This window comes from Podarcis bocagei (genome assembly GCF_964188305.1).
Source record: "Podarcis bocagei genome assembly, chromosome: 14".
In the NCBI taxonomy this organism is placed as follows: Eukaryota; Metazoa; Chordata; class Lepidosauria; order Squamata; family Lacertidae; genus Podarcis; species Podarcis bocagei.
Window position 1 is genome coordinate 50,509,264 of NC_138139.1, and position 16,572 is coordinate 50,525,835.

Genomic DNA, 16,572 nt, shown 5'->3' on the forward strand with positions numbered 1-16,572 from the left:
CTTATGAAATCACTCTTCTGCCTTTTTAGCAGTTATTTTGAAAGAAGAATCTCCGTGTCAGACAATGGCTATTTTTCACTGGAACATACATTTCTTACAATGAGATCCAACCACAAATCAATGAGACAAGGAGATGCACAGTTTCTGATCATCTTGTGCCAATGTCCATTTTCTGCCATTTGAAAGAAGCCTTTCTCTCCACCCATCAAATCTAATTACAAAACCTTACAAACTGGGGGAAGTTGATGGAGAGGAATGGCAGCATCAGCTGATTTACAGGCAACCGAATCAAGGGATGCAGTTGAAGGTGGACTGTATCACTTCAGGATCGAATCTGTTTTTATACTTATCCATGACAAAAATTCCCTGCACTCAAGGACGACAGGGAGAAGGCTAGCCTAGAACCCTTTGCTCTAATGTGCTTTGCTCTGTGTGAAAGGGTTTCTCACTGTGTGTGTGTGTGTGTGTGTTGAAACATGCAAACCATTTCCCCAATGCAAAAACTCAAGTGACAAAGAGTCCCAACAAAAGCAGCACCATGCAATTCTGTGGTATTTGTAAGAGAGCTCTAAGGACACTGTAGATTAAACCTAAATGCAGTTAGTCTAGTATCAGACCTTTAAACTGCTCTTAATGCTGGTAAAAAATCCACCGTTGTTGTTCTTTGGATTAAAATTGCCTCCCTATATTCCAAATCAGATGGTTATAGAGGAAAATGCTTATAGTACATCCAAACCAAGCTGCCTATGATATAGAACATTGCTTTTTTCTGTGTCAAAATGCAGATATCTTCTTGGTCAGGTGTGGTACTTATCTTGATGGGCAATACACTTAATTTCTGAAAATTAAACCTCATTCAGGAATGAAACCATGTTTTGAGAAGGTCACTACTTTTATACAGTAGTGACCTAATTTTTTCAGTTGTTGCCGACAATCTGCAGAAAATCAACCGCTTTCTCCTGTCGGGTCATCTTTTTTGGTGGGGGACAACTAACCTAACAACTAAGATGGTTGGGAAAATAAACCAGTATGGGTTGGGTAGATCAGCTGATTTAGTACCAGAATATTTAAGAAATGGGTAAAAAGGATTTTAAAAGTGGGAAAGGTAGAGACCAGAAACCTGATCTGTGGACAGCGCAGCTGGCTTTTCACATAACATCTGTCTGCCCTTCGTTAGGAGCAGGTTGGAAAAAATTCATCCATTCCAGAGGACATAATTAGTGAATCAAAAAGTACCCTTCTGCCTGTACACACTGCCATTTGGGAGAGTTAAGTCCAAAGCATGCATTTTCATCCAGCATGCACACTCTTTTGTCCCATGCCTTCAACGCAGCACCCCGTTGTTTGTCTTAGGAGGTGCAGAAATCCTTCCAGTGATGGATGTCAGTGAGGGCAGGGAGAAGCAAAAGGATGGGAGAGGCACAGAAACAGCCATTCAATCTGGCATGAACTTAAGTTTTGAAATTCTGCCTCTTGCTCCTCCCACAACCTCTATGTAATTCAAAGGCAAGGGGAGATAGATTCTCATTAGCCATGGAGATGTGAGCCGGGCATGCATTAAGTGGGCTGCCCCTCAAGAGGTGCAGTGTTCTTTGGAAGGTGCTGTTTGGATTACCTATGTGACAGGGAACCTGGAATCTGGTGCATTTCAGTTATCCCATGAGACCTGCTCAATAACGGACTGTTGTTGGAAGCAAAGACAAAAACAACAACACAGAAAACAGAAATAGGAGAAATACATGAATCCTGATTGCTCCAGAAATTCCCAAGTGCCAACATACTCCCTCCCACCCTAGCAAGGAGGGGGAAAAAGGCAAACTGCAGCTTGGGGGTCTTCATGGCCTGCAAGGTCAGAAGTTTGCTTTTTAAACTCAGTACATAAAATCAGCCACAGAAGGGAAACTATAAATAAAAAGCACGACACTTTGTAACAAAGAGGAGCTACGCCACAGTGAAAAATTGGGGTACTCCAAAACGAAGTGCACACGTACACACAAAACTGGCAAAACACAAATGACACCAGGGCTGAACTGCACGATTATCACAACATTTGTGTAGCTGTGTGTGTGTGTGCGCGCGCGCCTTTTGCTGTGGCAGTCTTCCTACCATACCAGCTCAGGGAAACCTGGTCTCAGGGTGAGGAGAGTTGTGTGTAACTTTCCCTCCTTCCAGTTCTACCAGGCTACTGATCCTGGAACTGCACACCAGCACAGGTGCTCAAACATGGGGCAGGAGGGTGGTTCATTGACACAGGCCAAGCCTGTTAAACACCCAACAGTACCGCCCTTGTGGCCTAGCTGAAAGCATATCCCTCTAAGCCAGGGTAATCCAACCTCTCAGACCAAGGGGGCTGCAACAGTACTTCCAACATGGAACCTGTGGGTGACACACTGCTTTGTATGCATGCAGGGGGGGGGGGAGGAGTTGAGGGAAAATTTCACCACCACCACACACACACACTTGCACTGCCTTCTCAGAGCCGGCTGAGCAAAGTGCCTGGCTTTGGGAAGGAGGCACAAGGCTCTGGCAGGGTCCTAGAGCCCTCCCTCCTCTTCCTATGTTTGGGAAAGTTCAAACTAGGTTTTGGGAAGGAGGCAGGAGGACTCTAGGATCCTGTCAGGGCCTTCATGCCTTCTTCCCAAAGCCCAGGGCCTTGCTTACCTAATTTTGGAAAGGCAGTGCGAGGGTTTGTGTGGAGCGTCAAATGTTGTTGAGGGCCACCCAAGAAGGCCTCAAGGTCACGCCTTGGACTGCCCTAGTAAAGCTCTCATGCCCTGCACTGAAAAATGGGAAAACTGAAACCACCAACAGGGGTGGAATAGAATCTAGAAAGCTGCTCAGTGCTATTTTTCTAGAAAAAAGGTGCCAGAACCAGGGACGCGGACTTAGAAAAAATATTGGGGGGCCCCAGGAAAGCTCATGAATAATAAATAAGCTCATGAATATGCAAATAAAGTGGCTCCGGCCCTAAATAGGGCAAGCCACGCCCCCCAGCCAGCCGATTGGCTGGCTGGGAGGTGTGGCCAGTCGGGATTCCCCTGTTCTCGCGGGATTTCCGGCAGTGCCTCTGATTAGGGCGCGCGGCTGGCTGGCTGGCGAAGGAGCAGGTGAGGAGGAGGCGGGGGACGGCGGCAGCGCTCTGCTGAAAGGGCGCCCGCCCGAGATTATTGGGGGGGCTGAGCCCCCCAAAAAAAATTTTTGAGGGGGCTCGAGCCCCCTCAAGCCCCATGGAGTCGGCGCCTATGGCCAGAACTCACCATAAACACCTCTCTTGTTCTCTTAGAACAGCAATGGCACCTGCCTGAGAGGTGCCAGAACGGAGTTCCAGTGAGTTCCGACTGGGGAAAAAAACCTCTGCACATGCTAATAACACAGACAGAACACAGCAGACATATCACTCATAGACTTGTTATGGCATCCGACATAACATAACCTCGTTTGGAAAGTTGGATGAAGTCACCATAAACTCACCTTTGACCTGATATTTCTCAGTTGCCGGCCAACGCTGGTCCTGTCTTTCTTCAAGAAATCAGGGTTGCTTTTGGATTTCATAATATCTAGGTGGAGGAGGAGAAACAGAGCCAGTTTACCTTGCTGTTGAAAGCACTACAAGCGCAACATTTCCTCCCTCGCCGTGGAAAAAAGGAAAACAAATGGTTGTCAAATGGTCACAAGGAACAACACTGGGCCGAGACATTTTGCCACTGTAGGCAAAATGCTCCAACACCCCCCTTGAAGATCTGCCCCCCCTCCCTGGCCCAGTCATTGTGCTCACGCTGCCACCAGCCCCATCACTGCGACTGGTGCGAGCAAAACCAGTGGGGCTGGCGGCAGCATAACTGTGAACACAGGGAGGGAGTGGATCTGCTGCCAGAGGCAATGGCTTCACCTAACCTCATGCAAGGGCCACCCCTACCCCAGAACACAGTCTCCAAAGGGACCCCCATTTGCCACCAGTTACAGAGCTGGCTCTCCTGCCAACCTAGCAGTTCAAAAGCACCTCAAAGTGCAAGTAGAAGGCGGGAAGGTAAACAGCGTTTCCGTGTGCTGGTTCGCCAGAAGTGGCTCAGTCATGCTGGCCACATGACCCAGAAGCTGTACGCCAGCTCCCTCGGCTAATAAAGCGAGATGAGCGCCGCAACCCCAGTCGGTCACAACTGGACCTAATGGTCAGGGGTCCCTTTACCTTTACCTTACAGAGCTGGCTCCCTAAACTGGTATGGCCCACGTAAGTATACCCAAAGCAAAAGCCAGAAACTTGGCCTTGCTTTCATCCGGAATCCTCACCAGCACCTAAGAAAAAGCCAAACCAGCTAAACAGAAGACTGACCGTATCCAGACACAGTGGTGTTCTCTGGGGACTTCTCGCCAAGGGCTTCAGTGGCGGCCTTGAGCTGCTCTTTCAACCTGCTAATGTCGCAGTCCGCCTTGGCCTTCACAATGCTGAGCTCCGTGTAAATGTCCTTATACTTATCACTGGCATATTTCTTGTCCTTTAGAAAAGATAACAGCATTTCAGCCGAGGAAATGCTTTCAGTCTCCTTCAGCCTTGGAGATCGGCAGCAGCAAATATTGCCAAAGGGCTAGACAGATTTCAGCCCAACAACACATATTGTTGCAATCAGTACCAAAAGTACTCCCTTTTATCGTTCCTGGTTTGGGCTTTGTTTAAAAAAAGAACACTGCAACCCACTGAGACAGGCTCCATTCTTGCAGAACAATTTGGTTTTGACCAAATAGTTGTATATGGCATCTTTCAAATCTGTGAACTACTCTTGACAACCATCCACTCAAAGTAAGGCAGTACATATTTCAAGGGGAGGGAGATCACACACTCCCATGGGGGAACCAACCAATATACAGCTTGCATTTGCCACTGATACAGACTCTTCTACATTGGAAACAATTAGCAGCTATACAGACTGAAGGCTCAAAACGCAGCTATCTTCCTGAGGCTATGCAGGTCTGGTTGGGAGATGGTCTGAAAACCAAATGTATGCTGCTCTGAGTTTCATGACGGAACTAAAGACTTTTTTTATCTGCTCAGGCATGTTTCAATACTGGTTTCACTGCTTTGTGGATACTACAGAAATACATTTGTGTTGAATTTTACTGAAACTACCTATTATCATAATTGCAAGTGGTATGTGTATACACGAGTCAGCTGAATTCATACACATTTAAAGGCACTTGCTGTCTGATTGTATGATACAAAGGCAGGCCTCCTCCAGAACTATTACCCTCAATGCTGTTTGCAGTTCATCCTTCAAGGAGCTGATCTCCTGCTTCAAGTACTGTATTTCTGATTCCTTGACTCGCAGCAAGACCTGCAAAGGGGAAGAGAAACCCAGACAGATGTTTTTTAGGTTAGGCAACTACCGTATTTTTCGCCCTATAAGACACACTTTCCCCCCTCCAAAAATGAAGGGGAAATGTGTGTGCGTCTTATGGGGCGAATGCAGGCTTTCGCTGAAGCCTGGAGAGCGAGGGGGGTCGGTATGCACCGACCCCTCTCGCTCTCCAGGCTTCAGGAAGCTATCCGCTAGCTGTGGGAGACCCAGCTCTCCCAGGGCTAGCGGAGAGCTTGCCGGCACCCAGAAGCTTGGGGCGCGCTGAGCTCAGCACGCCCCAAGCTTCTGGTGTAGCGCAGCGATCCGCTAGCCCTGGGAGAGCCCCGCGGCTCTCCCAGGGCTAGCGGACTGCTTGCGCGCACCCAGAAGCTTGGGGCGCGCTGAGCTCCACACGCCCCAAGCTTCTGGTGTAGCGCAGCGATCCGCTAGCCCTGGGAGAGCCCCGCTAGCTGTGGGAGACCCAGCTCTCCCAGGGCTAGCGGAGAGCTTGCCTGCACCCAGAAGCTTGGGGCGCGCTGAGCTCCGCATGCCCCAAGCTTCGGGATTAGCGCAGTGCTCCGCTAGCCCTGGGAGAGCCGCGCGGCTCTCCCAGGGCTAGCGGACTGCTTGCGCGCACCCAGAAGCTTGGGGCGCGCTGAGCTCCACACGCCCCAAGCTTCTGGTGTAGCGCAGCGATCCGCTAGCCCTGGGAGAGCCCCGCGGCTCTCCCAGGGCTAGCGGACTGCTTGCCGGCACCCAGAAGCTTGGGGCGCGCTGAGCTCCGCACGCCCCAAGCTTCAGGATTAGCGCAGCTGTCCGCTAGCCCTGGGAGAGGCGCCCGGCTCTCCCACGGCTAGCGGAGACCTTGCCGGCACCCAGAAGCTTGGGGCGTGCTGAGCTCCGCACGCCCCAAGCTTCGGGATTAGCGCAGCGCACCTGGGGGGGAAATAAATTTTTTCCCCTTTATTTCCCCCCCCCAAAAAAAAAACTAGGTGCGTCTTATGGGCCGGTGCGTCTTATGGGGCGAAAAATACGGTATGCACAAATGAAAAGGGGGGGGGTTAAGCCATTGAGCAAGAAGGAAAGTCCATTTCACATGCCCCTTGAACTCGCAACATCTGGAATCAAGGCAGGGCACCCTCACCTCCAACTCGTAGGCATCCTTGCCTTGGGTGAGAGGTGAGCCAGCCATCTCAATCCCACCCTCCCCAGTCACCAGGGTCCGTAACCGTGTGATCTCTGAAGCCAGGCGGTTGTTCAGCTCCTGTAAGAAGACCACAAGATGGCTATGAGCAGCAGTTATGAATAAAGTTCTCCCCAATCCTAGCAACTGAACATCCCTATTTTGCTTTTGGATGGCGACCTCAAGGATATAAATGCCTTCAGTTTTCACCAAACAGCACAAAACAGCATTTGTGGTTCTTTGGGGCTTCCTTGCTGCTATCTGTACTTCTGCAGATCAGACAAAGGGATTGAGCTCAGTACTTCCACAAATGTGGCCCAAGCAGCACATTTGTTTCCGCTCCTCTAAAGATGGACATTTCTTAAGTTCACAGAGTTTTAAAACATTTTTAGTAACCCATGTATATCTATGCTGGTTATAATATACCAATAGCCTGAAATAATGACTTAAAAAAAAATCTATTCCTAGTGGTGAAAGCCTGATTCTTTTGAAGTGATTGAGACAAAGAAAAAAGATTTTAGAAAGCATACATTTTATCAACGCTTCATTAAGAAGCTGTGTCACAAGGCCTGGTGACGAAAATAAAGCACACAAAAGGATTTAAAACCAAACCACAGGATTTCAAAAAGAACATGCAACCATCGTCTAAAGCTATGGAGTTTGCATATTTGCACAATGTCATCTTTAACACAGCAGTTTCCATCATGCATATTTTCCCAGGAAACAAAATGCCATTGAGGAGACACCTTGAGGCACCCCCTGCCCTCCCTGGTATTTCAAGACAATTGGAGCTGTGGTAGATTTTGTAAAAAGAAGATCCCATGTTCCAGAGACCACCAAGCAAAAGGCAGTTTACAAGCCTGGTTAAGTCAGCAACACCATCTGGGGTACCATCTTTTTAATTCATTTTCCTTACCTAAAGCAGGGGGCTTCCTACCAACTTAGATTGAAAAAAATATGCAGAAATCGCATCTGCCAGGTGTTGCAATAAATCTATGGTTTTTTAAGATATATATTTTACAGTTTAGTACTGTTTTATTTTTAAAAACGTGGGGGCTCCACCTCAATCTCTTCAGTGCTTAGGGCCTTTAAAGGTCTTAATCCTGCCCTGCAGAATCGCTATGATTCTGGTCCTGCCGTAATGTTTCATTCCTATTAGGGGGAAACTGCTTATCAGGCTTCTTGACCAACTGACTCCCCTGCCCTGCTAGTCAAATCCTGGCTGAAAGCCATTCTGAAAAAGCCCCAAAACGACCCTTTTCTCTTAGGCAGCTGAATGAGGCTGGACAGGTGTTGCTTTACCTGGTTGTGTGCATTGAGCTCCTGGTTCTCCCGCTGGCACTGACGGAGGGCCTGCCTCTCTGCTTCCAGGGCCTGGGCCAAGTGAGCGTTTTCCAAACACTTCTGAGAATACTGCTCGGAGAGAACTTCAAGTTCACGCTGGACAGACTGCAGCTCCTCCCTGATTAGGCATGGGGGGGGGGTAAAAACAAAAAAATAAAGATTGCAAGGCCAACTGCAAACCACAAAATGGATCAAATCAACTATCGGAGACTAGGATGCACGGAGGAGAAGGAGGCATTGCACAACCTTCTGGCTGTGGACAGACAAGATGGGCATTCAAGTGCATCCCACGCATTCAGTTTTGCTTTCCCAGGAAAGCAAACCTAGGCATGCGGTTTGATTGCACTGACTAGACTAAACATTTGTGTTGTCTATAGATGGGATCCCCATTAGGGTCAGCCAGTGTGGGAACAGAATAGTGAACTAGATGGGTCTCTGGCCTGATCCAGCAGGGCTGTTTAGTGTGGGTGGTGTAGAATGATAAATTGTTCCACCCAACGCCACCCAGGTGCCAAGAGCAGCTCACATTTCCTAACTCAACAAATCTAGAAAATACAGACGAACACCTACAAGTATTGCCTCTGGAGCGCTTCGATGTCTGAGTTGATGCTGCTGATCTGCGAGCGGTGAGTCTTCTCCAGCTCCCGCTCCAGCTCTTCCCGGTGGGCGTTCTTCATGGCTTCTATGGCTGTGTAGGAAAAGAGGCAAGGGCTGTAGATAAGCTGTCTTCCTTTAAGAAACACTCCATCTTCTGATCTCACCTCAGGAACAAAACCACCTTCTGATGTTGCTACTGATGACCGCTTATGGTCTTCTCTTTCCTCTTACCTGAGATAGTGGCTGCTGTCTCCTCAGCTAGCAAGCGGTCTTTCTCCTCCCTTAGCTTCTCAAGTTCTCGCTGGTGCTGCCTCTGCAAGTCCTCTATCTTCTTCTGATGGGTCTCTTCCATAGCTGCAAACCCTCGTTCGCACGTTGCCTGGGAAAAGATGGGGCGGGGGAACTGAATTTGTGTTTCTCGGCCTCAGAACCTACAGGGATGGTGTTAGGTTGAATGTTAGGATTGTGTTAGGTTTTATGGGCAGGCAGGCAGGCAGGCAAACAAAGAGAGGAGGAGAAAGCCATGGAGCTGATGGACAAGCATGCATGGAAGGTCTAGACTGGAGCTCTAACATGCCTCTTCAATCATAACCTGATAGAAAAACTACGTGAAATCTGATTGACTAGGAAGAGTGTTAGTTCAAAACCGACTTAGGAAGCAGCCCTTGTCACTGGTACTCCATCTGGACTTGGGATGGGGAACCTGTAGATCTCCAGGTGTTGCTGAATGCCTGTTCCCATCATCCACTCAACAACATCTGGAGGAATGCAGGTTCCTTGTTCCTGATCTAGGCTTAACTTGGGATGACATTTAGATAAGACTAAAGAAGAGACAACACAACCCAGCGTCATTGTATTGCTGCACAGAGTTGTTTGATGGAAGTACGAAGCTTAAATGCACACTTTTAACCACAAAATCATTTGGAGGGGCCTGGATGTACTAAATTCACCTGCACCAATCTAGCCTATTCCTTGGGAGGTACCGAATATGGTTTGCTGTCTGTCCCACTTCTGCACTGTACAACTTCTTTCTCTGGTGTAAAATGTGAAGCATGCACCCTAATTCATAGTTGCCCGGAAACAGCTGCTTCTCGTGCAATTTTTTGTACCCATGTAGAATACACACAGGGTGTCCGCTGAGTCTTAAGGAGTGTTTATGAAGGAGGAAAGCCTCTCTCTCTCTCTCTCTCTCTCTCTCTCTCTCTCTCTCTCTCTCTCTCTCTCTGTGTGTGTGTGTGTGTGCGTGCCCCTCTCTTTAAAATATACCTAAGGTACCTCTAGGATCCTAGCCTAAGTCTTTAAATAAAATCTTTAAATATCTTCAGAATTTTTATTGGCTATTACAAAAGGGCAAATAACTGGGCTCTTTAAAAAAGAAAGATGGGTCTTTTCTGCATGAATGCTTAAAAACGGTATTTCTGCAGCTGGCTGCGAGGATATAGGTTACTGGCCAGCCTAAATATGGTAAATAACAACATGTTGCAAAGCTGTGGTTATATAAGTTGCCCATGCCCTCCTGAAACACATCTGTGGAGGCATGTACACCTTCAGTTCCTAGCTCTTTACACTGCAGCCAGAATCTTAGCAGGTGGGCTGGGATTTATTTATGCCGCTTTGCTCTCTGTTCCTTGGTAAGCACAGAACTGCCCCTTGAACCAGCTGTGGGCTGCAGAAGTGGTTGCTGCAGATCTGTCAGCCAAGGCAACACTTTTTAGGATGGCAGAAAGTTAGTCCAGGGGGAGATCAGTGTTCTGCAAGGGACATTTAAAAGCACCCTCTGTTATGTTAGTGCAAGCATGCCAGCAGGTGCAATTGGCCTGTACGGCAAACCTTGTGAGCTGTGAAAAGGCTCTGTTGCTGAAGGGTGAAGAATGTTCTTGTGGGAATGTTACAAAGGTTTATGAAAGGCAAAAGAAAAAAGAAGGCAGGCTTCAGCCATGCCTGGAACAGAGTATTCTCCTAGAACCGTTGACTGCTTCTCGCATTACTGTCATCATTTCATGATGTGACGTACCATTTACCTCCCATTAGCCCCTTTATATGGCCATGTACTATAGCAATAAATACTGGAGGGTGTCCGTGGGCAGAATGTTGGCCTTAGACTGGAGGGAACAGAGTTTGAATCATGGCTCAGCTGTGAATTTCAGCTGAAGCAAGTCTCTGTTCTCTCAGCCTTGCCTAGCCTGCAGGGCACTTCCAAGGATAAGGTGATGCAATCCCATTTACACTCTGAGCTTCTTTTAGGAAAGGGGGGTGGGTATAAAATGTGATTAAAAGGAAGACTTGTAAAGACCTATCTTTTTGCACAGGCTTTCCCCGGCCAGACCCTGTTTTATGTGCTTGTGTTCCTGTTTTCTTTGTTTTTCTGTGCTTTGATACTACCGTTTCATTAGTTTTAGGTTGTAAGGATGGAAGTTTGATAGGAGGGGTTTGTGTTTTGAAGGACAGTTATAGGAAATCTGAGATCTAAAGGTGAAAAGATCTTGTGAAGGTTTGCAGAAGATGACATACATCCCTAGGGCTCTGGCTACATCACCTCAAGGACATTATATTGGGCTTCCAGGATGGACAATTTGTTCCTATGTTGCAATGCAAAGTTTTGATTTACTGTTCTTAGGGGGCAGTCTTGTGGACTGTAAGCATTCCGTTTGAAATGCATCCCATCCTGTGACAGAATATTATTATTTTTTACCTTTTTCTCTGTCATGGGAAGGAAGTGTTTCCATCCCTCTTTTTAGCTCTATCTATCCTCTGGCCATTAAGTTATAGAATTCTATTTGCCTTTAAACAAAAAGGTGATTGTTGCAATGCCATGGGTTGGGGGCAGGGAGAGATTTACACACATGACTTATTGAAATTAAGTGCAGTGAAGAAGAAAAAACCTTAAGATTCTCAAAGTCCTTCTGGTATTTCTCCCTCAGAGTGGACGCATTGCCTTCGAGGTGCTTGTTCTCCAGCTCATCTCTCATGATGTTCATTTGGGCTTCCAGCTCTTGAATGCGCTCTCTCAAGCCGTGCATGGCGTCCAGCTCGCTCTCTGAGCCCTGCACCCCGCCATCGGGGTTATCGGCAGCCCATGCTTCTCCTGCACCCAATGCCACAGCAGGTAGTGCTTCTGAGTGCTGATTCTGGTACTGCTCCAGAGATGCTTGCAAGCACTGCAGCTCTTGCTCGTAGCGCTTCTGCAAGGCCAGCAGCTCTTCATTGTGGAAGACCTGCAGTTCCTTCATCTTGACTTGAAACTTGTCCTCTAGAGTTTGGATCTGCTCAAGGTGGAAAGTCTCCAAGTTCAGCTTATCCCGCGCAAGAGAATCTAGTCGCTGCAGCCCTTCAGTCTGTTCTGATTTCAGAGCATCCTCGGTCTTGTGAAGCTGCTCAACCACGTTCCGGATCTCCTCTTCATACGTGTCCTGAAGCTCCAGTATTTTCTTGCTCTGCTTATGTTCTTCTTCTTCCAGGAGTTTCCGCTGATTATCAAGCTGCTCCACTTTGGCCTTGAGCTCCGAATTCTCCCTTTCAAGCACAGCAATCATCTCGGCATACTTGCCCTGTTGCTTTCGGAGCAGCTCTTCGTATTCCTCTCGGAGGGTGGCAACTGCCCTGATGCGTTCCTGACACAGAGCATCCACATTGTGCAGGGACTCTTTGTACAGCCGTGCCTCCTTGGCGTACTCCAGCCTTGCCCTGTAAGCCCCGTAACAGACCTGGGCCTGGATGATGGCATCTTGAACAAGCAGAGACGAGTAGCGCTCAAGATCCCCCAGACACATATCGTAGGGAGGACTGGAAGAAATCCTCAGCAGCTTGCGGCAGTCTTTCAGAGCCTCGTCAGGGGACAGAGACAGGAGAGCAGCAGATATTTCTTTCAGGACATTTGCTCTGTCTTTGAGCTGCTGAGCAAGATCGCCCTGAATGGCGGCTAGAGCTTGACTGCCAAGATCCTGCAAAGTGTGGGCTTCTGGCATGAAGCCAGGAAGGCTGGCATCCCAAGCTGAAGTGCCCTCTTGGATTTCAAGGGCTTTGGAAATCTGATGCATAACGCCGTCAAATTCAGGAGTCTGGTATGCTTTAATGATTTCCTCCAGCATGCACTTGTGCTGCTGAAGGGCCGTCCTGGTGTTGTGGAGGTCTTCTTCGATGGCCTTTAGTCTCTGATGAAAGGACTCTCTCATTTTCTGGGCAACAAAACTGAGCTCTGCTTTAATCAGCGTGCTGTCTGCCACCGAATGAATGAGGCACTGAGGAATGTTTAAACACTGGGCCTCCACCTTTCCCTTCCCCTCTTCTTCCCTGGCACTCAAATTCTTCCTTAGCTCCTCCACCTGGCTCCAAAACTCATCTTCCAACACTAGCTTTTTAGATAAGACGTCAGCCAAGGCCACTGCAATATGTGAAATATTTGAAGGCTCCAGCAAGACCGCATCCACCGTACCATGAATCTCCCTCAGGGCTAAGGAAATCTTGGAGGTTGCATCTGTCAGAGACTCTGCTATCTGGTTGATCAAGCTGGCTTCAAAAGCCACCCTCCTGGAAAGCATCCGCAGCTGGTCTTGTTCAGAAAACCCCACTTGATGCTGCTGGAGGGCAGCTTTCTCCTCCTCCCCCAAGCTGCTGCCTTCTGCATGCAGTGCTTGGGCTGCAGACAATTCTTCTGCCAGATGACCAGGCGAAGAAAGTGCCTGTTGCAACACGAGGACTGCATCTGATAAAGAAGTCTCCGTATTCGACAGGACACCCAAAAGCACCTTTCTCTCTTGCTCCGTGTCACATCTGGACAAAGCTCTTAGCTGTTCTCTGCATTGCTCTAAGCACACCAAGGCTTGGTTGTTTCTCCCATGGAACCTTCCCAGTTCATGGATGTGATTTTCAAGCAGCTTGTGTTTTTCTTGCTTCTCACCCTCCAGCTGTGAGACCAGCCTGCTGACTTGAGCCAAGCTCTCCTGAAGCTGCTCCCTCAGCTGTGCTTCTGTGCTGGCCCATTGGTGGTGAAGCGTGATGAGGGTGTCTTGATTGTGGCCCTGCTGGCTTTCGAGTTTCATGGTCACATCTTTGAGCTTTTCTTCTGTGATGAAAAGTTTGGTTTCCAGGGCGTGGATGATAGACAGGTAAGTCTCCGAATCGCCTGTGCCTGGGTAACTCGGAGCTGGTTCTGATGACATACTGTCCTCCGAAAGCGACCTGTCTTGGCTGGTGTCTGATGAAGTGCTGCTGGTCCACATCTTCTCGGATCCATCAGGGTGGATATATTTTTGGCACTGGATGTTGGAGAAACGTATCCTTTGCCTTTTGGCTCCCGGGGTTTCTGTGTCCGATTTTGCAGAGTCCTTCTGGCAAATCTCTCTCTCTTGAAGGTCTGTAGACTTAGAGGTAGACCTACACTCTTCTGGGTTCACTGCTGGGTGCTCACAGATCTGCCTGTGACTGATATTGGGGCCCTGATCCTCAGTGAGCATGCACTCTGAGGCTGGAAGTCTTCTCTGAAGCTGTGAATGTTGTGCTGGCTCCACAACATGACCACCTGTTTCCATCGCAACACATGGCGCTAAGCTCTCACCAGCTGATGTTTTCAACTCATCGTCTTGCGTCTGCTGATCTTCCACATTTTCTGGACTGCTGGTTACGGCAGCTACTTTTAAGAAAGGTTCTGCAAGCTCCTGGTCCTTATTTTCCACAATTCTCGAGTGGGCTTCCCTCACCACTCTTAGCTCCTCCTCCTTTTCCTTCAGCACCGCCTGCAAGTTCTGGAACTGCCCTGACACCACCTCGTAGGAGTGCTCCAGGGCATGGTAGTTGCTCTCCTCCAGCTGCAGCTTGGCTTGCAGCTTGGCGACCTCGTTATCAGACTCGGCAACCTGGTTCATCAGCTCTTGGAACCGGCATTTGATCTGATCCCTTTCCTCCTCAAGGCTCTTGATGTGTTCGGCGAGCTTTTGGATGCTGGCTTCTTTCATTTCGAGCTGCTCTTCCAGCTGGTGGACAATTTCGCTGCTTTCAAATTTGACGGACAGCTTCTCCTTCTGCAGGACCTCCATCTGCTGCTCGCTGTTCTGAAGCTGGTTCTCGTACTCGCTGGCTTTGTCCTCCGCTTCCTTCAAGCTCTGGATGAGGACCTGCTTCTCCCTCTCGCAGCTCTCCAGCAAAGCCTCGTAATTCCTCTGCAGCTTCTCCTCCATCAGCATCTGGGACTGCTCACTGGCACTCAGCTGCTGGCTGAGGCCAGCGATCCGATCCTGGAGCCGCTGCACTTCCTTCTGGTAGTCCCTCTGCAGAGCTTGCTGTGTCTCCAGATCTCGCAGCTCCTGGGTCTTCTCCAGCAGGAGCGCCTCTGCGTTCTTGAGCTTCTGCTCGCTGGCTTTCAGCTGCGAGCTCAGCGCCTCCTCGCTGTGCTGCCACTCTTCCATCTGCTCCTGAGCTTTCTTCCGCTCAGCCTTCAGGTCGCTCTTCAGCTTTGCCAGAGTCTGCTCTTTGATGGAGAGCTCTGCGGCGGCATTGCTGAGCCTCGCTTGTAGGCTCTGGATCTCTGCCTCGTGGTGCCGGATCACATCCTTGGCCTCCCCATAGCTACGCTTAAGTGACTGGATCTGCTGGTTGATCAGTTCCTGCCGCTGACACTGGGCTTCGAGCTCACTCTGGAGGTCTCGATTGACTTTATGGAGCCTCTGCCAGGCCCCCGATGGGGGGGTGGCCACCTCGGTCTTTAAAAAAAATTGATTAAATAGGAGATTAGTAGCACTCTCGCTTCCCAGTTCTGAGTGTCACACCTCTGGTCAAGTTGGGCCACAGAACAATTCCTTGCATAGGTTTGATCACTACCCATCTGCTCCAATTTTGGATGGTTTCAGTTTTGTCTGCTTTCTTTTTTTTAAAATCCCTTTTGCTCAGGGAAACAAGGAAACACTTCTTCAAGTTTAACAGACAACACGGATGATAAAACATTGAAACAGCTTGAACGCAAACGAGCCTAAGAGGAACAAAACAAATTAAAACAAAACAAAACAAAATGATGGAGAAGAGAACACCACAGGAGAAATGATGACTTGGGACAAGTAGAAAAAAGGTTTGGAAAGGAGTGAAAATTGTGAGGGGGGGGCAATCCGAATATACTAAGATAAAACAAGCAACTATTTGAAGCATTGGGAGACCTACCTGCTAGGAACTATCTTTTGCAGCTTGAGGCTAAGTTTGGAAAGGATGGGTTTAAATCAGTATCTTGTTTTGCTGGGATTTTATTTTCACTTTTGTGTTACCCACCCTGACTTTTTGGTGTGGGTTGACCTGTGAGTCTAACTGCTGGATTGTGTGTGTGCAGGTGTACAGTTAGAGCATAATGTTTTCACCTAGCAAAAGATGCAGAGCTTCAGGTAAATAAAGTCCTGGAGGAATGAAGGCCACTGAGAAGACACAATTGCTCTCCCCTCACCTGAAGAGATGGCAGCTGCGAACTGATCCCTGCCGCAAACGTCTTATAGCTTTCCTGCTCGTGGGAAATATATTTGTGTATGTAATATGTGAATGAAGTTTAAAATGCGGAAGTTCTAGATCTGTCTGCTACCCGTGTTTTGTCGTAAATCAAGACGAGCGGAGAGGAAAGGAGGAGTATGATGAGAACATAAAAGTCAGAACAAGGAAACCCCCGGAGAGATTCAAAACCAAAGCCATGTTGCATGCAAGGGGGCGGGGGAATAAACACACAGAGAATCATGCAAGAGTTGGACAGAAATCATGTGGCTTGAAGAATACACAAACAGAAGGAGGCAAGAGGAGCACAGCGCTAAGCCTGATAATTTGGCCTGTCTTGCTGTACCGTAATCGCTGGCAGGGACAGCCCATAGATGTGACACTCAGGAACAATAAGTCAGATTACATGCTTCCACACCAAAAAACAAAAAACCAACCCCCTAAAAAACAACCCATGCAATATTATCCACACCCAAGAGAGATTAGTACAGTGACCCTCTCCACCCTCGCCCCAAAGGAGGCAGAAGTTACAACTGGTGTCTTGGGGGGAAAAGAGAGGAAAAACAGTCATGCTCAACTTCTGTTAGCACTGAATGGGCTGGAGAAGCTCCACTTGCCATCGAGCTCAAGGCAGGACACACACAGGAAAGGTTATGTTGC

The 16,572-nt window shown here is 48.5% G+C and overlaps 1 protein-coding gene across 6 annotated transcripts in view; it reads right to left on the reverse strand.

Annotated features, from left to right (window-relative positions):
- The window catches only part of MPRIP (myosin phosphatase Rho interacting protein), a 159,636-nt gene that overhangs the window by 5,991 nt on the left and 137,073 nt on the right, over window positions 1–16,572 (reverse strand). For 2 of the 6 annotated variants that reach the window (XM_081169327.1, XM_081169329.1), the window contains 8 exons: window positions 11,337–15,149; window positions 8,686–8,833; window positions 8,428–8,545; window positions 7,816–7,975; window positions 6,475–6,594; window positions 5,241–5,327; window positions 4,331–4,493; window positions 3,472–3,557 (listed from right to left, as the gene is read on the reverse strand). In XM_081169327.1, coding sequence (XP_081025453.1) covers window positions 3,472–3,557; window positions 4,331–4,493; window positions 5,241–5,327; window positions 6,475–6,594; window positions 7,816–7,975; window positions 8,428–8,545; window positions 8,686–8,833; window positions 11,337–15,149 — 4,695 coding nt within the window. Of the gene's footprint in view, window positions 1–1,615; window positions 1,682–3,471; window positions 3,558–4,330; window positions 4,494–5,240; window positions 5,328–6,474; window positions 6,595–7,815; window positions 7,976–8,427; window positions 8,546–8,685; window positions 8,834–11,336; window positions 15,150–16,572 lie in introns of all 6 variants that reach the window. The other 4 variants (XM_081169331.1, XM_081169330.1, XM_081169328.1 and 1 more) reach the window with 3 other exon arrangements.